Below are 26059 nucleotides of genomic sequence, written 5' to 3'. Positions count from 1 at the left end.
CAAGGAACATTCTTCATTGCTCATTTCTGTTTTTTTTTGCATCACAACGAGTTAATCTATACCACCACTCATCTTTTTTTAATGCTTTTTGGTGAGGAAGATTGGCTCTGAGCTAACATCTGTTGCCAGTCTTCCTCTTTGTTTTTTCTTTTTTCCCTTCCCAAAGCCCCAGTACATAGTTGTATATCCTAGTTGTAGGTCATTCTAGTTCTTCTCTGTGGGATGCTGCCACAGCATGGCTTGATGAGCTAGGTGTGCAGGTCCAGGCCCTGGATCTGAACCAGTGAACCCTGGGCCACCAAAGCAAAGCATGCAAAGTGAACCACTTGGCCACGGAGTCAGCCCCCCCCATCTAATTTCTACCCATCCTCAGGTCTCAGCCTGCATGGACTCCTTCCTCCAGGTAGCCTTCCCTGATTCACCAGGAATATCTTCCCTTCACTGCCCATGGCCCCCAGTGTCCCTGCTGGACAGGGGCTGATTCAGTTGGTGGTTCGTGGCTGTGTGACTGCGGGGCCCTGTGGGCAGGAAGCAGTGGGTGGGGGTAGGGGTAGGGTAGGGGAGAAGCTTCCTCAGCTTTGAAGCAGCAGCTGCTCCCTTCTGGTCCCCTCAGTCCTGGCCCCCCTCCCAGGGAGGGGAGGTGTAGATGAGCCAAGAGGGCAAGAGGATGGCGCCTGGGAGTGAGTTGCTGATGGGCTGGGGGAGGGGGGAGGCACAGCGGGGCCTGGGAAGCTGGACTTTGTGGGGCCATGTAGGGAGCTGCATGTCCTGGAGCAGCCTATGCTCTGGTCACTGTGGGAGCTGTACCCAGGGCAGGGCCAGAGTGGAAAGGCCACGGAGACTGAGTCGGGGACCAGAAACAGACTGGGAAACCTGAGGGCCATGCCAGTCTCGTTTTACAGGTTGGAAACCAAGGCTCAAGAGAGGGGAAGCTGGGGGTCACCTGGTCTAGAAGCTGCCCAGAGTGCTGGCAGCTCTGTGCTCCCCTGGCTTCAGAAGCTGCCATTGCTGGACACCTGGCCACAAGGTGAGGATGGCCCGAGCCTCTGCTCACCTACCCCCACACCCCAGCCACCCAGGTGATGGCCAGGCGAGCCTGGGCCCCCTGTGAGCCCGGCCTCACAGCCCTGCTTTGCAGTGGGCGGTGAAGCCCACATGAGAAGGAAGAGGCTCCTGGCCCTGCCTGGCTGCCTCCCATCGAAGCACACAGAGCAGACGGGTGGGGAATCAGGCTGGGGCCTTTATTGGCTGGTACACATCTACCTCCTGGCATCAATCACAAAAGTCTGCGGGAGTAGGTGGCCCCTTCCTCTCCATGCCCCCCACCCCCCCAACCAGGGACATGGGAGGGGGTGGGGGCTCTGGGGGCAGAACTGAGGCAAGGAGCCCTGAATGTCTGGTCAGATTAAGTAGCTTGACCTCAGGGTTGGGAACCCAGCACCAAATAAAAGGAGAGGAGGGGCGCAGAGGGCAGGTGGGCTCCTGGAGGTTTGGCTGGGGAGGAGGGGGCAGTAAGGCTGCCCTCCCTCATCATCCCTGCATGTGTTGAGGACCAGGCAGAGCCCCAGCTCCTGGCTCCTCAGGGCCTGGGGGCCTGGATGCCCAGGCTGCTGATGTGAAGGCAGAAGCCTCGAACCTGCCACCCCCTCCCTGTAGGCCTGCATCACTCCATTTCACAGAGGGAAACAGGCCCAGGGCCCTGAGCAAGGTCTCAGCTCTCGTCTGGGCCACCCCTCCCTCTCAGGCCCCAGTCCCTGCTCAGCCTCCTACGAGGCAGATGTGCATGGGGTGCCAAGACAGACCTGCCTACCCAAAAGCCTGGGTGGCAAAAGGGACCCTGAGGACATTAATAAATATGGATGGGCAGTCCCTGGAGGCAGCTGGCCAAGTCCTGGCTGGGAAGGGAAGCCTGGCCTGGCCTACCCCGAGGGGCCGCCACCGCCCTCAGCCTCTCTCGTTGCGGCTCCTGGGGGCCACGATCCGGTAGTTGGCCACGTGTCCTCCCCTCTTGCCCCGCAGGAGGCTGGGGGTGCCCATGCCGGCAGGGCCTTCCCCCGACCCCTCTGGTTCTGCCGGAGGGAAGGAGAGAGGCTGGGTTAGTGAGGTTTGTGTGAGGCACCCACCTCCCCTTGGCCCTCTGGGGGCTGGGGCGACAGGCACCCTGCCAGGTGCACTCTGCCCTGGCATCCGGGCGGCAGAGCTGTGGGAGAGAAGGGGGTCTGCAAGCTGGTTAGTGTCCCCTCCCCTGGGAATTATTAGCCCCCAACCCAATAAGCACTCAGGGCCTCTATTTGATTTTCCCTGTTGAGTGGGGATAAATGAACAACCACGCTTCTGAAATGCTTTGCACATAGTTAATGCTCCATAAATAGGATAGCAATTTTTTTCTTTTCCACATTTTAGGGTGAAAGTGTGCCCTGAATCATCCCCATTTCATAGCTGGGTAAACTAAGCCCAGAGAACAGACTCACTCTTCTTCTCTCCTTGGGTTGGGCGACCTGGAGTGGGGAATGGTTTAGGAAGGCCAGGCTTTGCCACTGACCTACTGTGCAGCTTTGGGCAAGTCAGACCTCTGTCAGGGCCTCAGTTGCTCATTTCTAAAACCAGGTGACAGTTCCAGACATACTCTGAGGTTCCAGCCAACCGCAATAATTGAAGTCATTTTAAATTTGGGTGTGGTGAGATATGCCCCGACCTGGAAATAAGCTGACCCTCAAGAGTTAAACTGTGAATAATTGGCATTCTGGCCACTGGGAAAACTCCTGCCCATCCTTCAAAACCCAGAGCGGGACCTACCTCCTTTGGAAAGCCTTCTATGATTATCCCCTCTCAAAGTTAAATGAGGAAATCAGAAAGATGGGCTGTTTCTCTAGGAGGAGAGGAATGCTCAGGGAGCAGAGCCCCAGGATGGAGGACTCAGCTGAGCCTCCAAAGCCCCATTCATAGGACAGACACTTGGACTCTGGGGAGCACCAGCTTCCCACTGAGGGCACTGCCAGGGGGGTGGGCTATATCCTCACAATCATAACTGTCCAGCTCCCTGACTCTGTGTGCCCCAGCCTCTCATGCACCTCTGGGCTGTGCTTTGGAGTCCCTGGGGCAGACAGCCATGGTCTGTCTGGGTCACAGTAAAGGGACATTCATGTCCTAAATCAGGGAGCATAGCAGGAGGGTGGCACAGAGTTAGCTCGGGCTCCTACGTCAGCTGGGGGCAAGTCCTGGCCTTGCCACGTCCCAGTTATGTGGCCTTGGGCTCGTCACAGAACCTCTGAACCTCACCTGGAACTGCCGTTGTCACACCCTTGTGGTGTTTAACGTGACTAGGAGTGGAAAATGCTGGTTATTATGGTCACTAGGTTGGTGTGTTTTCGACCCAGGTCTCCTGCAAGTCTAGTCACTGTGAGTCAGTCATGAGATGCTGTTCTGACATGACCAGATTTGGGACCCTTGGTCTCCCCTGGGCCCCACTCAGTGCCTGGCCGAGCAGAGCTGTCAGTGAACCTTTGTTGATGGACCCAAAAGAGCCAGCCCTTTAGAGGACAGACCTGGGGTGGACCCCTGGCCTTACCGCCACTATCCCTCCAAGCCTGAGGGAGTCATGCATGTGAGCCCTCTGAACCTCTGTCTCTTCATCTGTAAAATGTGCGCCCAACTAGCAGGCTTGTTGAAAGGATTGGAGGTGAGCAGCGTAAATCCCCCAGCCTCAGTGGGCCAGATGTGTGACAGCTGTTACTATCATCATCATTATTGATTAGAACCTTTAGCACCTGCTGTGTACTATGGGCCAGTGGGAGGGTTCCAGCTTCTTCTCTGCACCTTCCATTCCAGGCCCACAACCCGAGCTGGCTCCTGGGACCACTCTCCCAGGGTCATGGCCACAGAGAGAGGGCGTGGGCCTTCCCTGGTGACCAGCACTTCCTTCCTGGGCTGTGGAGACAGAGTTAGCTGAAGGGGGGCAGGGTACAGATCCAAGGCCACAGGGACCTGAATGTGTCCCTTCTGGCTCCCGCCCCAATCCTCCTGAGAGAGGCGGTGGAGGACACCTGGAAAGGTGCTGAGAGCCTGGGATGTGGTCCTTGGTCCCTCCTCTGTGAGAGGGAAGGAGGTCTGGGAGATGGTCGCTGATGTTTCTAGAACTTAGAGAAGCCAGGTGGCATGGTGGGAGGGGCTTTGGAAGCAGACCACACACATACCTTCCAACCTCCAGGCCTTTGCCCATGCGGGACTCTGTCAGGGTTGCCCTTCCCACCTTCTGGCACACTCGTGGGGACCTTCTATGACCCAGTGCGAGTGTCCCGTCTTCCAGGAAGGCTTCTGAGCCCCCGGCTCCTCATGCCCATCCTCTGGTGCTCCTGTACCCCATGGCCTTCATCTCTCCAGATCTGGAGGATGCGCTGCCACTCGACGGGCAGCTCCCTAAGGCAGGGACCTTGGGATCTGCTCTCTGGGGCCCCAGTACCTGCCCAGGCCTGGCGCTCAGTAGGTGCTCCCTACAGTTTTGCTGAAGGAAGGAGGCTTGGCTCTAACCTTAGCCTTCCTCCCTGCTTGGGCCTCAGCTTCCCCATCAGGTTGGACCTGATGTCTGAGGCCTGTGTGCACTGATGCCCTAGGACTGGGCTGTGAGATGTGGAGGCTGGAAGTGGGAGAAGGGTGGCTCCTGAGGCCTCTTAGCAGGTTGGTGAGAGATGGGGCTCAGCCCCAAGGGCAGCCAATCCCAGCCTCTCTCCAGGGCCAGGCTCGGACTCCAGTTTAATGGGGACCTCCTTAGCCCCACCTTGAGGACACAGGCACAGGGATGGGTACTGCCCACTTGGTGTCTAACCTCCCTCTGTGCCTCCCCAACCTGCCTTCAAGAACCTTCTTAAACTGGATCCTGCTGGGCTGTCTGTCCGTCTGTCTGTCTCTACTCACCATAGAGCCCAATCATTGTTTCCAAGATTAAAACCCTCTCAGCTAAAATCTTCAAAGCCTCGCGTAGTTGGTGCAACCCCTCCCCCTGCGGAGGAAAGAGACAGATGCAGCCGTGAAGGGGGCAGGGGAGGGGGCCCTGCAAAGCCTCTTGGTGGCCCATGCCCCACCCTCGACATGCACCTGCAGACCCACACCACCTGCCACAGCCCAGGGGCCACAGACAGCCAGGACAAGACCAGGAGAGGACAAGAGGGGGAAAGGCAGGCAGAAGCAGCCCCCTCAGGACGTCCTGATGGATCCCACCTGGCTGCTCTCTCCCCACACCCCTGCAAATTCCACTGCCCAGGGGTCGGGAAGATGCTAGTCCGCAGGGGCAGTGCTGCTGCCTCAGAGCCTGACACGGAACCTGCCACGGAGGTTGTCACAGAGCCCTGCCCCCCCCATCTCTGTTGCCTGAAACCAATGGTTCTCACATTACTGATGCGATGGCCCACCTGTACTCATTTACTTAATACTCTTTAAACTGACTCACTTTTTGCCTTCAATACTATGTTAGTCTCACCCTAATTAACTCCATCAGTGGGATCACGCTACTTAATATCCTTTCCATTCACGTCAAAATGAACATATATGAGTAGAATTAGAAAATGTTTGAGTGGCATCGCTGTTGGGAAGCTGGGCTTAGAAGGATGGCACAGCCAAGGCTCTGGCCCGGGGGCCTGCTCCCCAGCGCTGCTCACCTTGGGCTCACCCCTCCCTGGGCTCTGACTACTTCACGTCCATGTTCTGCACCTCCAGGAGCCCGGCCCTCAGCCCTGCCCTCTCTTCTCAGCTGCATCTCTGAGTCTCCAGGGCCCAGGCGCAGGGATGTGGCAGCAGCCCCACAAAGCCCCTCCCTCAGGTCTCCCTGCTCTGGGGCTCCCCACTCCCAACCGGTGCCAGCTGCTGCCCAGGGCTGACTGCCAGAGACCTCACCTTTGCTCTCCCAGTCTGTCTCTCCTTTCCTTCCCCAGCATAGGGTCCAGGATCTTGCCAAAACTCCACACTCCCTCACTCCTTCCTCTTTCCTAGTCCAGACTAAAGCCATTTCCGGAATGCAGATATCTTAATCCAACAAAGCACCAGGACAGCAAATAGACTTATTCCAGCCCTGACACATCTGAGAGTGCCTCTCGGCGTCCTTTTCTTGGTAAGATTAAAGGAAGGGAAGACATATAATATGCATCTTGGTACACCTGGAATCCAACCCTTTAAGGTAGCTGTTCCCACAAAAAACATCTAACAACCGAGAGGACCCTCAACATGTCCATAAGCCTGCTGCGGCTTTGCTGGGACGTCCGTTACCATGCAGCTCTCCTGTCCACTTCGCATGATTGCACGACCCTCAGGCCGCTGACAGGCCATTACAGCCTAGGGGTCATGGAGTCACCATGGGTTACACACCAGAGGAATCCCTCTTGAAGTCATACAGGAGCAGGATCTAAAAATGGATAACCTTCGAAAATTACGTTGAGCCACTCCCGGCAGGGACAGTGGGACCAGCTGCCATCATGAGGCTCCTATTGAGATGCAGTGAGAGGGCACCACATGCCTCGCAGTGCTCCTGCCTGGAGTATTCCACCTGCATCTCATCATGAGGGAACAATCAGACAAATGTAGACGGTGGGACATTCACAAGAAGACCAAGTCAAGAGAAAGACGAAAAGGGCAGGGGGCCTGTTCCAGATTAAAAAAGAGACTAGAGATGTGACAACCAAATGCACTGATGAATCTTGATTAAGTCTTGGATTAAAAAAAAAATCTGCTCTAAAAGGCATTTTGGGGACATCTGGTAAAATTTATATATGTTATGTATGAAATGGCCTCATTTCATGAACTCAATGTCATCTTTCTTAGGTGTGATAGTGATATTGTGGCTCTTTGGGAGAACGTCCATGTTTTTTCAAGATATACACTGATGTATCAGGGGAGATGTAGCCGAGGTTTGCAGCTTCCTTTCAAATGGATTAGAGAAAACGGGGACTGTAAATATTTAAAGAGAGAAAAATAGAGCAAATGTGGCAAAATAATCATAATTGCTCAGTTTAGAGGAAGGGTAGGAGGATATTCATTGTACCAACTTTTCTGCATATTTAAAAATTTTCAAAATAAAAATCTGGAGAAAAAAATGTAAAAAAAAAAGTTCTGATCTTTGGATCTCTTTCTAGATGGGTGGCCTGCTGTTTGAGCTAATGACGCCCCAGTCCCCTCCCGGTCAGGCCTGATGTAGGGCCTGCTGGACACCTCCACTCAGCTGTAAGAGAGACATCTCCCATTTCCCATGGACAGATCTCAGCGGGTCTGCTTCTCCTGGCTCTCTTGCACTACTGGAAAAGTCTCCCTTAACTTCTCGCTCCCCTCTCTGCCCCCAGCCAAACCAGCACTCAAGTGTCTCAGCTCCACTGAGAGCTGTCCATCCTCAGTGCCCCCCTCCAGGTTCCAGCCCCACAGTCTCTTGCCAGAACGACCACAACAGCCTCCTGCCTAGTCTCTCTCTTTCTGCATTTCCCATGTTGCCACCTTCTCCCATTCATTCTCCACAAGGAAATCAGAGCAATTTTTCACAAACAAAAATCTGACCACATCACTCCCCTGCTTATAAATATTTCAATGACTCCCCACTGCCCACAGAACAAAGTTCAAACTCCTCGGTATGACCTTGGAAGTTCTGAGAGCCTCTTTGACCTCCCTTCCTGTCACATTCTGCCACTCCAAGTATTTGCAGCTCCTCGAATGCCCCAGGCTTACTCTTGTCCCAGGGCCTTTGCACGTGATGTTCCCTCTCCTCTGCCTGAACACCCTCTGCCTGGTTAATGCACCTTTCAGGCCTCAGCCTGGGTTTCCTCCTCCAGGAGGATGCTAAATCCTCCGCGGTCACAGCTGAGCTCCCCTTGGCTTGTTGCTGCTGTTTACTGGACTGTTTCCCTCACCCCACTGTGACCACCCTGAGAGCGGGACTGTGTCCAAATGGCACCTACGTCCACAGTGCCCAGCCAGGGGCCTGGCACCACCAAAGAGGCACTTGGGGAATGTTAGCTGGTTCCCCTGGTCCTGGGAGCCGAAAAGTCTGGGCTTCAGTTCCAGCTCTGCCAACAACTCGCTCTGTGGAATTGGGCCTCAGCTTTTCCTGTCTGTGTATGGGGTACGAGCTTTGGTCTAGACCGGCTAGCTCAGCCCAAACGCTCTCAGGCAGTGCCTGCAGTGCATCCCCATGAGCACTGGGTGTCACTCCTGAGCCGCAGCCAGGCCAGTGGCTCCGAAAGCTTTACTAAGTGGGGCGTGGTAGGTGGAGTGTGTATAAAAGCCCTCAGGGCCCTTCCCTATGCTGGACCTTATCCCCACCTGCCCCCAACAGAGCTGATCCCCCAGCCCTCAAAGCCTCATGCAGCCCCCAGCCCAGTGGGTCCCCTCCCAGGCAGGCAGCAAGCAGGGGCAGAAGGGCAGGTGGGTGAGGGGGAGGCAGGTGGATGGGCAGGGGCCCTGCTACCTCTTAGGGGGCCCCTCTCACATGTGGTCCTGAATTTGAGGCCTGGTATGGGATAGTTCAGGCACCTGCTCTCCTGCCGGGATCCCCCCATGCAGGGATGGGGCTGCCAAGCCTAATTCAGCCGTCACCTCTCCTCTCCCATCTCTCCTGGTCTGGGTGAAAAATGTGTTCCCAGACTAAGGGTCTCTGGGGGAGGCCAGCGAAGGTGCCTATGGGTAGCAGAGGGTTGAACTCACATGGATCTGTCTGACCCCTAGCCCAGCTCATGTCCATACTGGCAGTAGGTTTAAGAGGCTCTGGAGCCACTGGGGGTGGGGGTAGGGGGAGTGGAGGCTAGGAGAGGCTTGACAGAGAGGTAGCAGGACCCCAGAAGTCATGGTAAGACACGGGGGAGGGTTCGTGCAGGGTAAGGGGCTCCCACGGCTGTATCCATCACTGACCCCACAATCAGGAGCAGAGAGGGCAGGGCAGGCACTGGGTGCTTCCCATGTCTTCATTAACTGGTGCCTGCTAGGAAGTAGGGCATCCCAGCCAGACTGCACCAGGGAGAGGGGTGGGGGTGGGGGGCGGGGCACAATACCAGCCTCCAAAAGAGCTTCCCAGTTGTCTCTCCTGTAGGAGTGTCTGCCCCCACTCCATCCACTTTCCAAATGTCTCCTATGTCAGTGATGGTTTCCAGGCCCCAGCACTGTGGGGCTTTTGGTCCTCCTCCCATGTGTCTCTTGGGTGGGTAGAGTTCTAGGCCCCGAAATTCATTCGCTGCAACTATCTCCAATAATTGTGTTTCTAGGACCCCACATGTGGTTTCTAGGTCCCTTTTCCCATTTATTCTATGTCTCCTGTGTATGTGACATTTTCTAGGCCTCCCCTCCCATTCTTCATGGGCTTCCTTTGTGTATAGTGGTATGTAGACACCCTCATCTCATTTTCCATGGTTCTCCCATGCATATGACAGTTTCTAGGCCTCTCCTCCCACTCTTCATGAGTCTTCTATGTATGTGATGATGTCTAGAATGTCATGTTAATTATATAATTTGGGTATAGTGGTGTCTATCCAGGTCCCCTGACCTCATTTACCATATACAATGTGTACGTGATGGTTTCCAGGCCTCCCTTCCCATGCTTCATGGATTTCCTATGTGTATGGTGGTGTCTAGGTCTCCTATCCCTTTTATCAAAGGTCTCCTCTGTACCTCAGTGTTTCCAGACCTCCCTTCTTATGCTTCCTGGCTTTCCTAAGGCTCCCTGTCCTGTTCTTCTGTGTAGAGATTATGCTCATGCTTCCCTTTCTTCTGCAGACAGGGGAGCAGAAGCCAAAGCCCTTGCTGGGAGGGGGCGATGGAGGCAGGGGATGCAGTCTGGACTGGGTCAGCCCCAACCACCCAGGAGGAACAGGCAGGGTCACCCCAGCCTGAAAAGGCCACAGAGGGAAGGCGGAGACAGGGACAAAGACAGAGACAGAGAGCAAGGGGTCTGCTGACAAGGCTGGCCCTGCCCAGCTGGGAGGGACAGGATGGAGGAGATCTATCAAGGCTCCTCCCTGGGAGACCAGGTTGCAATGGAGACTTGGATGGGGTGCTCCCACTCCAAAATAATCTCCTGAGTGCTCAGGGCAGGAGGGGGAAGCAGGAGGTCAGTGCTGGGTTGGAGCTTACCCAGTGGCTCTTCTCACCAGGGTCTCCTTTGGGGCCAGGTTCTCCCTGCAAGGAGAGAGAGAGGAAGAGGCAATGAGAAAGGGAAGGAGAGAGAGGAGAGGGAAGGAAGGAAAGAAAAAGAAAGACACACACACAACATTGAGAGATGCTGAGAGATTGAGAGACAGAGACAGAGTAGCTTGCATTGGACTAACACTATCTAGTGTTAATGCAAAAAACAACTGAAGGCAATAAAAAATGATAAAGAGCAGCCAGAAACTGGAGGATAGTTGACCTTTGAAAGAAGGGAACTGCATTGGGTAAAATTGGCTGAGGGGGCTGGCACACTCCAGCCCCCTCAGCCTGGCAAATGACTCAAGCAGAAAGCTGTAGTCTTATTGGCCTGAGAAGTCAGAGGTTGCAATCGAGACTGCCAAAGAAGGAGGAAATTGAGGGCAAATAGTAGAAAGCAGGGTGCCACAGCAAGAGAGTGAAATCGGCATAAATACTCCCCTCTAATCCTTGGATGGTCCGTGAACTGCCCATCCTAAAGTCACAAAGTTGAGTCTGATCCACACCCTAGACCAAAAATCAACACTCTTCAGAGAAAGATAACAGAATCCAGATTCTGTGCACTATATTATCTATATTGTCCAGTATGCAATAAAAAATTATTAGACATGTGAAGAAACAGGAAAATGTGACCCATACTCAAGAGAAAAATCAGTCAGTAGAAACAGATCCATGGCCAACCCAGATGTTGGAATCAGCAGACACGGAGTTCAAAATATCTATGATAAATATATCAAAGAATATAGTAGAATTTATATGATGGATGATAAGATGGAGAGTTTCAGGAGAGATGTGAAAACTGTAAAAAAGAATCAAGTGGAAATTCTGGAAATGAAAATGATAATGCTTGAAATAAAAATTGAGTAGTTGGAATTAACAGAAGATTGGCCTTAATAGAAGAAAGAACCAACTAACTTAAAGACAGGTCAATGCAATAATTCAAACTGACACACATAGAAGAAAGATTTTTAAAAAAATTAACAGAGCCTCAAAGACGTGAGAGAGTATTAGGTGTAAGTGGAATTCCAGAGGGACAGAAGAGAACAACAGGAACAGAAAAAAAAATGTTTGAAGAAATATCAACTGAATTTTTTCCAAATTTGATTTAAAAACAAAACAAGACACATTTCTGGTTTCTGGTCTAGTATATAAAGAGCTTGGAAGTCACCATTCTGTCCTAACAACAAGTAAAAATCTGAACAAACTGAAAACTCAACAACTCTTCTTAGAGCCATCAAAGACGTGAGGTCACAGGGCAAAACACTGCCCCCAAAATTGTAGAGACAGATAGGCAGATCACAATTTACTGGAGCAGAAACCTCCCTGGGAACCAGTCCCAGGCTAGGAGAACATAAACATAACTGACAATGTGCTGGAAGCTCAGTGTAGACAACTCTGAGAGTTAAAAATTCCAGGGGGACCCAGTCTTTGGGGGGGGGTTCCCACACTTTTGTGAGTTTTACCTCCAGGAGCTCTATCAGGTCCTCAATGTCAGAGAAAAATCTCCTTGTGTTTTTGGCAGGGGGACAGGCAAAAGGAACCATCTTGAAATATGCCAGATCATTCTGTTCTTCTTAACAAGGCCTGCCCTCAGGAGAAACTATTTATAACCACAGCCTAACCTACTGGAGTCTTATCAGAGCCTAATCGACCTGGGGGTAGGGAAATACTCGAGTCCAGCCCCCTCTAGCCAACCTGTCCCACCTAAGGAGGAAAACAAAACAAAATAAAACTGAGAAATGCTGGTGAAATTCAGAGGCCAGCGTCCAGGGTAACAGGAAGATAGAATGCTTCTTCTCTCCCCACACCTCACAGCTACATTACTAAAGGCCTATTTACTGCAGTTCCTTTCACCCAGGACATCATGCCTACCTTTCAACCAAAAATTACAAGGCATACATAAAGGCAAAAAACATGGTTTTAAGAGACTGAACAAATATCAGAACCAGAGTCAGACATGGCATGAATGTTGGAATTATCAGATGAGGAATTTTTTAAAAAGCTATTATTAATATGCTAAGGGCTTTAATGGAAAAAACGACCAACATGCAAGAACAGATGGATAGTGTAAGCAGAGAGATGGAAACTTTAAGAAGGAATCAAAAAGAAATGCTAGAATTCAGTTGAAGGTCCTCTTCACAGGGTCAATTAGCTCAGGGCAATCACATTTTTCCCAGGCCTCTTAAGAACTACTCCAACTCTAGCAAAAGGCCTTATTTCTGTTATTAGGAGCCATGGTCCAGAAACACAAACCCAACAGGATTTCAGCCATTTATTTACCAGATCATCCTCTCCTTGAAGTTCTACCTAGAGCAGGAAAAAACAATAAAAACACTACCTGCAGTCACAAGTCCTTCAGTTTCCTGGCCAAGATTTCATACTCCCTTAAAGAAACCTTTCAAGGAAGAAGTGACAGGGGAGGGGCACATGGGGGACTTCAAAACTACTGATAAGGTTCTATTTCTTAAGCTTGTTGGGCACACAGGCATATGATTTAATATTATTTAGACTTTTCAGGTTAAAAGATATTTTGCATGTATATTTCAAAAAGAGAGAAAGAAATGCTAGAGATGAAAAAAATTGTAACAGAATGAAGAATGCCTTTTCAGGGTTCATTAGTAGACTGGACATGGCTGAGGAAAGAATCTCTGAGCTTGCTAATATGACAATAGGAACTTCCAAAACTGAAAAGCAAAGAGAAAAAAGACTGAACAAAGCAAAACAGAATAGCCAAGAACTGTAGGACGACTAGAAAAGGTATAACATACGTGTAATGGGAAGACCAGAAGGAGAAGAAAGAAACAGAAGCAATATTTGAAGCAATGATGACTGAGAATTTCCCCAAACTAACGTCAGACACCAACCCACAGATCCAGGAAGCTCAGAGACCACCAAGCAGGATAAATACCAAAGAAACTACACCTAGACATATCATATTCAAACTTCAGAAAATCAAAGATAAAGAAGAATTCTGAAGGAAGTTGGAGGAAAAAACACCTTACTTACAAGAACAAAGATAAGAATCACATTCAACTTCTCCTCAGAAACCATTAGAGAAGATCAGAGTGGGGTGAAATTTTTTAAGTGTTGAGAGAATAAAACCAGAAACCTAGAATTCTGTACCCTGTGAAATTATCCTTCAAAAGAGAAGTAGAAAGAAAGACTTTCTCAGACAAACAAAAGTTGAGGGAATTTGTTGCCAGTAGACCTGCCTTGCAAGAAATGTTAAAAGAAGTTCTTCAGAGAGAAGGGAATGATATAGGTCAGAACCCTGGATCTACATAAAGAAAGGAAGAGCATCAGAGAAGGAATAAATGAAAGTAAAATAAAACCTTTTATTTTTCTTATTCTTAATGGATCCAACAGATAACAGTTTATTCAAAATAATAATACCAAAAAATGTATTAGATCATATACATATATATACACACGTATATATATGCTTGCATATGCTTGTGTATGAATGACAGCAATGACACAAAGAATGGGAAGGAAGAACTGGGAATATTTTGTTATTGTAAGGCACCTGCAACAACCATGCACCAGTATAGTGTTATTTGAAAGTAGACTTGGATTAGCTGTAATTCTATATTGTAAACTCTAGAGAAATCAATAAAATAAGTAAAAAAGGAAGTATAACTGACATAGCTAAGAAAGGAGAGAAAACGGAATCATATGAAATGATTGATTAAAACCACAAAAGACGGGGCTGGCCCCGTGGCCGAGTGGTTAAGTTTGCGCGCTCCGCTGCAGGCGGCCCAGTGTTTCGTTGGTTTGAGTCCTGGGCGCGGACATGGCACTGCTCATCAGACCACGCTGAGGCAGCGTCCCGCATGCCACAGCTGGAGGAGCCCACAACGAAGAATACACAACTATGTACCGGGAGGCTTTGGGGATAAAAAGGAAAAAATAAAAAAAAAAAAAAACCCACAAAAGACAGAAAAAGTGTGGAAGGTGAAAAGAGGAACAAAGAACAAGGAAACAAATAGAAAACAGTAACAAATATGGTAGATATTAATCTAACTATATCAATAATTACTTTAAACATCAATGGTTGAAATACATCAATTAAAAGACAGGGTTATCAGAGTGGATTAAAAAAACAAGACCCAACTATATGTTGTCTACAAAAAACTCACTTTAAATGTAAAGACACATATAGATTAAAAGCAAATGGATGGAAAAGGATATACCATGCTAACAGTAATCAAAAGAAAGCGGGAGTAGTTATATTAATTTCAGACAGAGCAGACTTCAGGGCAAAGAAAGATATCAGGAATAAAGACAGACAATACATAATGACAAAGTGATCAATACTCCATGAAGGCATAACAATCCTTAACATGTATGCATCTAACAACAGAGCATCAAAATACATGAGGCCAAAGCTGGTAGAACTGCAAGGAGAAATAGATGAATCCACTATCTATTATAGTTGGAGACTTTACACCTTCTGTCAGAAATGGACAGATCCAGCATGCAGAAAATCAATAAGGAAACAGTTGAACTCAACAATATCATCAAGCAACTAGATATAGCTGACATCTGCAGAGCGCTTCATCCAACAACAGCGGATTACACATTCTTCTGAAGCTTACGTGGAACATTCACCAATACAGACACATTCTGGGCCATAAAATATACCTCAACAAATTCAAAAGAATAGAAATCATACAGTGTATGTTCTCAGACTACAGTAGAATTAAACTAGAAATCAATAAAAGAAAGATAATTGGAAAATCCCCAAATACTTGGAGATTAAACAATACACTTCTAAATAACACATGGATCAAAGAACTCTCAAGAGAAATTTACAAATATTTTGAATTAAATGAAAATAAAGTGAGGTGCAGTAAAAGCAGTGCTTAGAGATAAATTTATAGCACTGAATGCTAATATTAGACAGGAAGGAAAATCTAAAATCAATAATTTAAACTTCCACCTTAGGAAAGTAGAAAAAGAAGAGCAAATTAAATCCAAAGACAGCAAAAGAAAAGAAATAATGAAAATCAGAGCAGAGATCAATTAAATTGAAAATAGGGAATCGAAGAGAAAATCAACAAAACCAAAAGCCAGTTCTTTGAAAATATCAATAAAATTGATAAGCCCATACCCAGGAAAATTAACAAAAAAAGAGGAAAGACACAAATTACTAATATCAGAAATGAAAGAAGGAACATCACTACAGATTCCCTGGAGATTAAAAGGGCAATAAAGGAATATTATGAAAACTCTGCCCATAAATTTGATAACATAGATGAAATACACCAGTTCCTTGAAAGATACAATCTTCCAAAACTCACACAAGAAGAAATAGACAATCTGAATATGCCTATACCTATTAAAGAAATTGGATCAATAGTAACATTTCAAAACAGAGAACACCAGATCCAGAACTGCTGAATTCTACCACACCTTTAAGGAAAAAATTACGCCAATTCTCTACAATCTCTTTCACAAGATAGAAGCAGAGAGAATATTTTCCAATTCATTCTATGAAGCCAATATTCCCCTAATACCAAAACTAGACAAAGATATTATAAGAAAAGAAAACTATCGACTAATATCTGTCATGAACGTAGATGCAAAAATTTTCAGCAAAATATTAGCAAATTGAATCCAACGATGTATAAAAAGAGTTATACACCATAATCAAGTGAGATTTATTGAAGGTATGCAAGTCTGGTTCAACATTTGAAAATCAATTAATGTAATTTGTCACATCAACAGACTAAAGGAGAAAAATCACAAGATCATTTTTAATAGATGTAGAAAAAGCATTTGACAAAATCCAACAGCCATTCATGATAAAAGCTTGGCAAACCAGGATAGAGGGGAACTTCCTTAACTTGATAAAGAATATCTACAAAAAACACTTCTAACATCTTACTTAATGGTGAGAAACTCAAAGCTTTCCTGCTAAAATCAGGAACAAAATAAGCATGTCCCCTCTCACCAAGGCTTTTCAACATCATACTGGAAGTCTTAGCTAATGACTAAGACAAGAAAAGGAAACAAAAAATAGACAGATCGGGAAGGAAGAAATAAAATTATCTTTGTTTGCAGATGACAGGGTATTCTACATAGCAAATCTCAAAGAATTGACAAAGAAATTCTTGGAACTAATAAGTAATTATAGCAAGATTGAAGGATACAATGTCAATCACTTTCCTATATACCATCAACGAACAAGTGAAATTTGAAACTAAAAACACATTGTCATTGACATTGGCACCCCCAAAAGTGAAATACTTAGGTATAAACCTAACAAAATATGTACCAGATCTACATAAAACTCTGATGAAAGAGATCAAAGAAGAACCAAATAGAGAGAGATTCTGTTTTCATGGATAGGAAGACTCAATATTGTCAAGATGGCAGTTTTCCCTAACTTGATCTATAGATTCAATGCAATCCTAATCAAAATCCTATCAAGTTATTTTGTGGATATTGACAAACTAATTATAAAGTTTATATGGAGAGGCAGAAGATCAAGAATAGCCAACCCAATATTGAAGAAGAACAAAGTCAGAGGACTGACACTATTCAACTACAAGACTCACTGTACAGCTACAGTAATCAAGACAGCGTGGGATTGGTGAAGGAACAGACAAACAGATCAACGGAACAGACAGGGAGCCCAGATATAGGCCCACACAAATACAGTCAGCTGATTTTTGACAAATGAGCAAAGGTAATACAATGGAGCAAAGACAGTGTTTTCCACAAATGGTTCTGGAACAAGTGGCATAAGTGACACCTACATGCAAAAAATCAATCTGGACACAGACTTTACACCCTTCACAAAAGTTAAATCAAAATGGATAACAGACCTAAATGTAAAGTGAAAAACTATAAAACTCCTAGAAGATAACATAGGAGAAAACCTAGATGATCTTGTTTATGGCAAGGCCTTTTGTAGATACAACACCAAAGGCATGATCTGTGAAAAAAATCAGTGATAAGCCAGACTTCACAAAAATTAAAAACCTCTGCCCTGCGAAAGAGAATGTCAAAGGAAGGAGAAGACAAGTCACAGACTGGGAGAAAATATTTGCAAAGACGCATCTGATAAAGAAGTAGTATCCAAAATTACAAAGAACTTTAAAACTCAACAATAAGAAAACAAACAACCCAATTAGGAAAGCATTTGCACAGCAAGGGAAACCATCAACAAAATGAAAAGGCAACCTATGGAATGGGAGAAAATATTTGCAAACCACTTATCTAATAAAGGGTTAATATCCAAAATGTATAAGGAACTCATACAACTCAGTAACAAAAAAAACCAAACAACCCAATTAAAAAATGGGCAAAGGACCTAAATAGATATTTTTCCAAAGAAGACATACAAATGGTCAATAGGTATATGAAAAGATGCTCAACATTACTAATCATCAGGGAATACAAACCAAAGCCACAGTGAGAAATCATCTTACACCTGTTAGGATGTCTGTTATTAAAAAGACAAGAGACGGGCCGGCCCGGTGGCACAGCAGCTAAGTTTGCACATTCCACTTCAGCGGCCTGGGGTTCACTGGTTTGGATCCCAGGTGCAGACCTATGCACCACTTGTCAAGCCATGCTGTGGCAGGCGTCCTACATATAAAGTAGAGAAGACGAGCATGGATGTTAGCTCAGGGCCAGTCTTCCTCAGCAAAAAAGAGGAGGACTGGCAGCAGATGTTAGTTCAGGGCCAATCTTCTTCTTCTTCTTCAAAAAAAAAAAGACAAGAGATAAATGCTGGTGAGGATGTGGAGGAAAGAGAACCCTTGTACAGTGTTGCTGGGAATGTAAATTGGAAAACAGTACAGAGATTCCTCTAGAAATTAAAAATAGAAATACCGTATGATCCAGCAATCCCACTTCTGGGTATATATCCAAAGGAAAAGAAATCATTATCCTGAAGAGATATCTGTACTCCCATGTTCATTGCAGCATTATTTACAACAGCCAAGAACAGAAACAACCAAAGTGTCTGTCAGTGGATAAATGGATCAAGAAAATAAGTAAAACAGATACCGCATGGAATCACTTACACGTGGAATCTAAAAACAAAAGTTGAACTCATAGAAACAGAAAGTAGAATGGTGGTTTCCAGGAGCTACAGGTGTGAAGAAATGGGGGAAAGGTTGGTAAAAGGGAAAAACTCAGTTATAAGATGACTAAGGTCTGGGGGCTGACCCTGTGGCCAAACGCTTAAGTTTGCACTTCTGCTTCGGTGGCCTGGGGTTCGCAGGTTTAGATCCTGGGCACAGACCTATTCACCACTCATCAAGCCATGCTGTGGAGGCATCCCACATAGAAGAACTAGGATGACCTACAACTATGTACTTGTGCTTTGGAGAGAAGAGAAAGAACAAACAAAGAAAAAAATGACTAAGTGCTGAGGATTGAATATATAATGGTAACTATAGCTGATAATACTGTACTGTACAATTGAAATTTGCTAAGAGAGTAGAATTTTAAGTGTTCTCACCACACACACAAACACACAAGGTAACTATGTGAGGTGATGGACATGTTAATTAACTTGATTGCGGGACTCCTTTCACAATGTATAGGTCTAACAACTCATCATGTTGTACACTTTAAAAAAATTACAATTTGTCAATTATATGTCAGTAAAGTGAAGGGGAGAAAAGGGCAAAGGACCTGAACAGACACCTCACCAAAGAAGATATACAGATGGCAAGGAAGCAAATAAAAAGGTGTTCAACATCATATGTCATTAGGGAATTGCAAATTAAAATGAGATACCACTACACAACTATTGGAATAGCTGAAACTGAAAACACTGATGACAGCAAATGCTGGTGAGGATGTGGAGCAATAGGAACTCTCATTCATGGCTGGTGAGAACATAAATAATGTACCACTTTGGAAGACAGTTTGGCAGTTTCTTACAACACTAAATATACTCTTACCACACGATCCAGCAATCGTAATCATTAGTATTTACCCAAATGAACTGAAAACTTACATCCACACAAAAACGTGCACATGTATGTTTATAGTAGCTTTATTCATGATTGCCAAAACTTGGAAGCAACCAAGATGTCTTTTACTGGGTGAATGGATAAATAAACTGTGGTACATACTATGGAATATTATTCATAGCTAAAAAGAAATGAGCTAGCAAGCCATGAAAAGACATGGAGGAAACTTAAATGCACGTTACTAAGTGAAAGAAGCCAATTTGAGGAGCCTACATACTGTGTGATTCCAATTATATGACATTCTGGAAAAAGCAAAACTATGGAGACAGTAAAAAGATTAGTGGTTGCCAAGATTTAAAGGGGAAGGAGGGACGAATAGGCAGAGGACAGAAGATTTTTAGGGCAGTGAGATTATTCCGTATGATGCTACGATGATGGATACACATCATTATACACTTGTCAACACCCATAGGATGTATAACGCCAAGAGTAAACTCTAATGCAAACGAGGGACTTTGGATGATAACGATATATCAATGTGAGTTCACTGATTGTAGCAAATGTACCACTGTGGTGTGAGACGTCAACAGTGGGAGAGACTGCATGTGTGGGGACAGGGGTTCCTCTGTACTTTCCACTCAATTTTGCTGTGAACTCAAAATTGCTCTGAAAAATGATTTTATTAACTAAACAAAACAACCAACAAAACCAAAACCAAAACCCCAGCAATCTTACAGATCCAGGAATCTCAGTGAACACAAAGTAGAATAAACACAAAGAAAAATCACACTCAACCACATCATAATCAATTTGTTGAAAGCCAAGGGTAAAGAGAAAATCCTGTTCTTTTTTTTTTTTTAAAGATTGGCACCTGAGCTAACAACTGTTGCCAATCTTCTTCCTCTTCTTTTTTTTTTCTATCCAAAGCCCCCCAGTACATAGTTGTAGATTCTAGTTGTGAGTGCCTCTGGTTGTGCTATGTGGGACGCCACCTCAGTGTGGCCTGATGAGCGGTGCCATGTCCATGCACAGGATCTGAACCAGCAAAACCCTGGGGGGCTGAAGCAGAGTGTGTGAACTTAACCACTTGGCCACAGGGCTAGCCCAAAGAGAAAATCTTAAAAGCCAAAGAAAATATGCAAATTATATACAAGGGAACAACAATAAGGAAGACAGTCAATTTTTCATGAGAAATTGTAAATGTCTATGTAAGCCAGAAGACTTGGAATAACATCTTTAAAGTGCTAAAAGGAAAGAAAACTGCCAGCCTATCATTTTATATCCAGTGAAAATATCTTTCAAAAATTAAGGAAAAATAGTGATGTCAGCATCATGGCAGATGCTCTTAGAATCAATCCCCTAAGACAAAATGAAAAGGAAACTCATAAACCAAGAGAGGACATTCACACAACACAACAGATGTTTGAAGAGCCACATAGCCATACGTCTGAAGGTGGAAGTGCTGAACCCCTCCCAAGAAGCAGTGGAAGGAGGTAAGGGGATCTCCTCTCCCTTCCCCAATGGCAGTGACCTAGGGTGAGGGACCCCATGTGGCTCTGAGAGGAGAGGGGAGAAGGGGCAGCCCTCTGTGGGAATGCCTTCACTCTCAGAGTTGCCTCCTAACCTGTGGGAAAGCTCCACACAGAAGAGGTTAAGCAATCATGATGGGCGTGGACCCTTCACCAAGCCAAGAACCCCAGGAGGGCAGAGAGCAAGTGCAGAGCCAGAGTGCCCCCAAGATCATGCATGTGAAAGAAAGCACCCCTTCCCCTACCTGGCACACCAGCTTGCCTGTAGGCCAGAGCAAGGGACCCTTACCAGAGCGCCTACACATACGTTTGTAAAGCAGAGGTGGCAAGCATGCAAACACACATGGGCCTTGTCAGTACAGTTTCCAAAGGACAGGCACAGCTACCAGGGATCATGGCAGGCCCAGAATACACAGCTCCTGCCCCCCAACAGTGGCAGTAGGTCGAATCTGTGAACAGATACTGCCACTATGCTATGGCACAAATCCACCCCATCAAATAGTATGAAGAGGTACATTAACACTCCAGACCAGAAGGAAAATGACAAGCACCCAAAAATAAATCCTGAAGGCAGAGAAATTCACGATCTAAATGACAGAGAATTCAAAATAGCTATCATAAAAAAAATCTCAATAAGTTACAAGAAAACTCAGAAAGACAGTTCAATGAAATCAGGAATAAAATTAATGAACAGAGGGAATTCTTCACAAACGAGATTGAAGCCATAAAAAAAAAAAATCAGAAATGTCGGAGATGAAAAACACAATGAATGAGATAAAGAAAAAAGTCTAGAGTCCTTAAATAACAGAGCTGATATTACAGAGGACAGATTAGCGATTTAGAGGACAAAATATAGACCTACTTCAGATGGAGAGAGAACTAAGACTAAAAAAGAAATGAAGAAATTCTCTGAGAAATATCTGACTCAATTAGGAAATGCAACATAAGGATTATAGGTATTAAAGAGGGAGAAGCGAGGGAGAAAGGAGCAGAGAGCTTGTTCAAAGAAATAATAGCAGAGAATTTCCCAAACCTGGAGAAGGAGCCAGAATTACAAATGAAAAAAGCTAATATAACTCCTAATTATGTCAATGTAAAATGACCTTCTCCAAGGCGTATATTAGGAAAACTGGCAAAAGTCAACAAAGTAAAAATATTAAGGGCAGCAAGGCAGAAGAAAAAAAACCTACAAAGGAACCTCTATCAGGCTTTCAGCAGATTTCTCAGCAGAAAACTTACAGGCTAGGAGAGAGTGGAATGATATATTCAAAATACTGAAAGACAAAAACTTTCAGCCAAGAATACTCTATCCAGTAAAAATATCCTTCAGTTATGCTAGAGAAATAAAAACTTTCCCAGATAGGGGCTGGCCTGGTGGTGCAGTGCTTAAGTTTGCACGTTCCGCTTTGGTGGCCCAGGGTTCATCAGTTCGGATCCCGGGTGTGGACATGGCACCACTTGGTAAGCCATGCTGTAGTACGTATCCCACATATAAAGTGGAGGAAGATGGGCACGGATGTTAGCTCAGGGCCAGTCTTCCTCAGCAAAAAGAGGAGGACTGGCAGCAGATGTTAGCTCAGGGCTAATCTTCCTCAAAAAAAAAAAAAAAACACAACTTTCCCAGATAAACAAAAGCTGGGGGAGTTCATCACCACAAGATGCCCCTCTACAATAAAGGATCAAAAAGGCCCTCATACCTAAAAAAAAGAAAGGGTTTACAAACCTTTGAGCAAGGAGATAAATAGGCAGACAAAATCATAAAATTGCAGCTATCAGAACAGGTTAGCTATCACTTCATTACAACATTAAAGATAAAGGGAAGAAAAACATCAAAAATAACTATAATCACTTCATTTTAACCATAAACTCACAACACAAAATGGAATAAGTGTGACAACAATAACTTGGACAGGGATGAGGAAAAGGATGGAACCTGCTTAGACCAAGGAAATAAGAGGCTATTAGAAAATGGACTATCCCATCTATGAGATCTTTTAAACAAACCTCATGGTAACCACTAAACAAAAAATCAGAACAGAGACACAAATGATACATAAAGAGAAAAGTGAAAAAGCCATCATAAAGAACCACCAAACTGAATTGGCAGTCCAAAATACATGGGACGAGAAACAAGGAAAATACAGAACTGGAAAGCAAGTGATAAAATGGCAGTATTAAGCCCTCATATATCAATAATCACTCTAAATGTAAATAGATTGAATTCTCCAATCAAAAGACACAGAATGGCTGGATAGATTAAAAAATAAGTCTCAACAATATGCTGCCTCCAGGAAACACATCTCAGCTCTAAAGACGAACACAGGCTCAGAGTGAAGGGATGGAAGATGATATTCCAAGCTAATGGCAAACAAAAAAAAAGCAGGTGTTGCCATACTTATACCAGAGAAAGCAGACTTCAAGATAAAAAAGGAAATGATAGACAAAGAGGGGCAGTATATAATGATAAAAGGGACACTCCACCAAGAGGACATAATGCTTATAAATATATATGCACCTAACACAGGAGCACCAAAGTATATAAAGCAACTATTAACAGATCTAAAAGGAGATATTAACAGCAACACAATAACAGAAGGGGACCTTAACCCCCCACTTATATCAAAGGATAGATCATCCAGACAGAAAGTCAACAAGGAAATATTGGAATTAAATGAAAACCTAGACCAGATGGACTTAATAGACATATATAGAACATTCCATCCAAAAACAGCATAATACACATTCTTCTCAAGTGCACATGGAACATTCTCAAGGATAGACTATATGTTGAGAAACAAGGCTAGCCTCAATAAATTCAAGAAGATTGAAATAAAATCCTCAATAAAGTTAACAAGATTGAAATCAAATCAGGCAGTTTTTCTGACCATAATGCTATGAAACTAGAAATCAACTACAAGAAAAAAGGTGGGAAAGTGACAAACATATGGAGACTAAACAAAATGCTACTGAACAACCAATGGATCACTGAAAAAATTAAAGGAGAAATAAAAAAATATCTGGAGACAAACGAAAATGAAAATACACCATACCAACTCATATGGGATGCAGCAAAAGTGGTCCTAAGAGGGAAATTCATAGCAGTCCAGGACCACCAACAAACCAGAAAAATCTCAAATAAGTAATCTTAAACTACACCTAACAGATTTAGAAAAAGAAGAACAAAAGAAGCCTAAAGTCAGCAGGAGAGAAATAAAAATTAGAGCCAAAATAAGGAAATTGAAACCAAAAAAACAATAGAAAGGATCAATGAAACTAAGAGCTAGTTCTCTGAGAAGATAAACAAAATTGACAAACCCTAGGCCAGACTCACTAAGAAAAAAGAGAGAAGGCTCAAATAAATAAAATTAGAAATGAAAGAGGAGACATTACAATGGATACCACAGAAATACAAAGGACTATAAGAGAATATTATGAAAAACTACATGCCAACAAACTGGACAATCTAGAAGAAATGGATAAATTATAAGATTCATACAACCTCCCAAAACTGAATCAAGAAGAAATAGAGAATCTGAATAGACCAATCACAAGTAAAGAGATTGAAACGGAAATCAAAAACCTCCCAAAAAATAAAAGTCCAGGACCAGATGGCTTCCCTGGAGAATTCTACCAAACATTCAGAGAAGATTTAATACTATCCTTCTCAACTATTCCAAAAATTGAAGAAGATGGAACACTTCCTAATGCATTCTATGAAGCCAACATCACTCTGATCCCAAACTCAAGACAAGGACAACACAAAGAAGGAAAATTACAGGCCAGTATCACTGATGAATATAGATGCAAAAATCCTCAACAAAATATTGGCAAACCAAATACAGCAATACATTAAAAGGATCATACATCATGATCAAGTGGGATTTATACCAGGGATGCAGAGAAGGTTCCACATCCACAAATCAATCAATGTGATACACCACATTAACAAATGAGGAATAAAAACCACATGATCATTTCAATAGATGCAGAGAAAGCATTTGACAAGATCCAACATCTGTTTATGATAAAAACTCTCAATAACATGGGTATAGAAGGAAAGTACCTCAACATAATAAACACCATATATGACAAACCCACAGCTGACATCATACTCAATGGGCAAAAGCTGAAAGCCATCCCTCTGAGAACAGGAACAAGACAAGGGTGCCCACTCTCACCACTCTTATTCAACACAGTACTGGAGTTTTTGACCAGAGCAATTAGGCAAGAAATAGAAGTAAAAGGTATCTAGACTGGCAATGAGGAAGTAAAACTCTCACTGTTTGCAGATGACATGATTTAATATAGAGAAAACCCTAAAGAATCCATTGGAAAACTATTATAAATAATCAACAACTACAGCAAAGTTGCAGGGTGCAAAATCAACTTATAAAAATCAGTTGCATTTCTATATTCTAATAATGAACTAACAGAAAGAGAACTCAAGAATATAATCCCATTTACAATCACAACAAAAGGAATAAAACATCTTGGAATAAATTTAACCCAGGAGATGAAAGACCTATACGATGAAAAATATAAGACGTTATTGAAGGAAATCGATGATGACATAAAGAAATGGAAAGATATGCCATGGACGTGGATTGGAAGAATAAACATAGTTAAAATGTCCATATTACCTAAAGCAAGCTACAGATTCAATGCAACCCTGATCAAAGTTCCAACAACATTCTTCATGGAAATAGAACAAAGAATCCTAAAATTTATATGGAACAACAAAAGACCCCAAATAGCTAAAGCAATCCTGAGGAAAAAGAATAAAGCTGGAGGCATCATAATCCCTAACTTCAAAATATACTACAAAGCTATAGGAATCAAAACAGTATGGTACCAGGACAAAAACAGACACACAGATCAATGGGACAGAACTGAAAGCCCAGAAATAAAACTGCACATGTATGGACAGCTAATCTTTGAAAAAGGTGCTAAGAACATACAATGGAGAAAGGAAAGCCTCTTCAATAAATGGTGTTGGAAAACTGGACAGCCATATGCAAAAGAATAAAAGTATACCATTATCTTTTGCCATACACAAAAATTAACTCAAAATGGGCCAAAGTCTTGAAGATAAGATGTGAAACCATAAAACTCCTAGAGGAAAATATAGACAGTATACTCTTTGATATCAGTCTTAGAAGGATCTTTTCGAATACCATGTCTGCTCAGGCAAGGGAAACAAAAGAAAAAATATACAAGTGGGACTTCAGACTAAAAAGCTTCTGCAAGGCAAAGGAAATCAGGAACAAAACAAAAAGACAACACACCAACTGGGAGAAAATATTTGCAAATCATATATCTGACAAGGGGTTAGTCTCCAAAATATATAAAGAACTCAGACAACTCAACAGCAAAAAAACAAACAACCCGATCAAAAAATGGGCAGAGGACATAAACAGACATTTTTCCAAAGAAGACATACAGATGGCC

At 44.4% G+C, this 26059-nt stretch overlaps 1 protein-coding gene across 9 annotated transcripts in view; it reads right to left on the bottom strand.

Moving 5' to 3' along the window:
• Nucleotides 1-1220: 1220 nt before the first annotated feature.
• EMID1 (EMI domain containing 1) overlaps nt 1221-26059 on the bottom strand; it is a 48274-nt gene continuing 23435 nt past the window's right edge. For 5 of the 9 annotated variants that reach the window (XM_044775628.2, XM_070516322.1, XM_070516325.1 and 2 more), the window contains 2 exons: nt 10093-10137; nt 1221-2069 (listed from right to left, as the gene is read on the bottom strand). In XM_044775628.2, the coding sequence (XP_044631563.2) occupies nt 1920-2069; nt 10093-10137 (195 nt within the window). In that variant the 3' untranslated portion in view covers nt 1221-1919. Of the gene's footprint in view, nt 2070-4911; nt 4997-10092; nt 10138-26059 lie in introns of all 9 variants that reach the window. The other 4 variants (XM_044775620.2, XM_044775624.2, XM_044775626.2 and 1 more) reach the window with 1 other exon arrangement.

This window comes from Equus asinus, chromosome 8, assembly GCF_041296235.1.
Source record: "Equus asinus isolate D_3611 breed Donkey chromosome 8, EquAss-T2T_v2, whole genome shotgun sequence".
NCBI classification, from domain to species: Eukaryota; Metazoa; Chordata; class Mammalia; order Perissodactyla; family Equidae; genus Equus; species Equus asinus.
The sequence above is the reverse complement of the archived record's forward strand: the minus strand, read 5'-3'. Positions and strand labels throughout refer to the sequence as shown.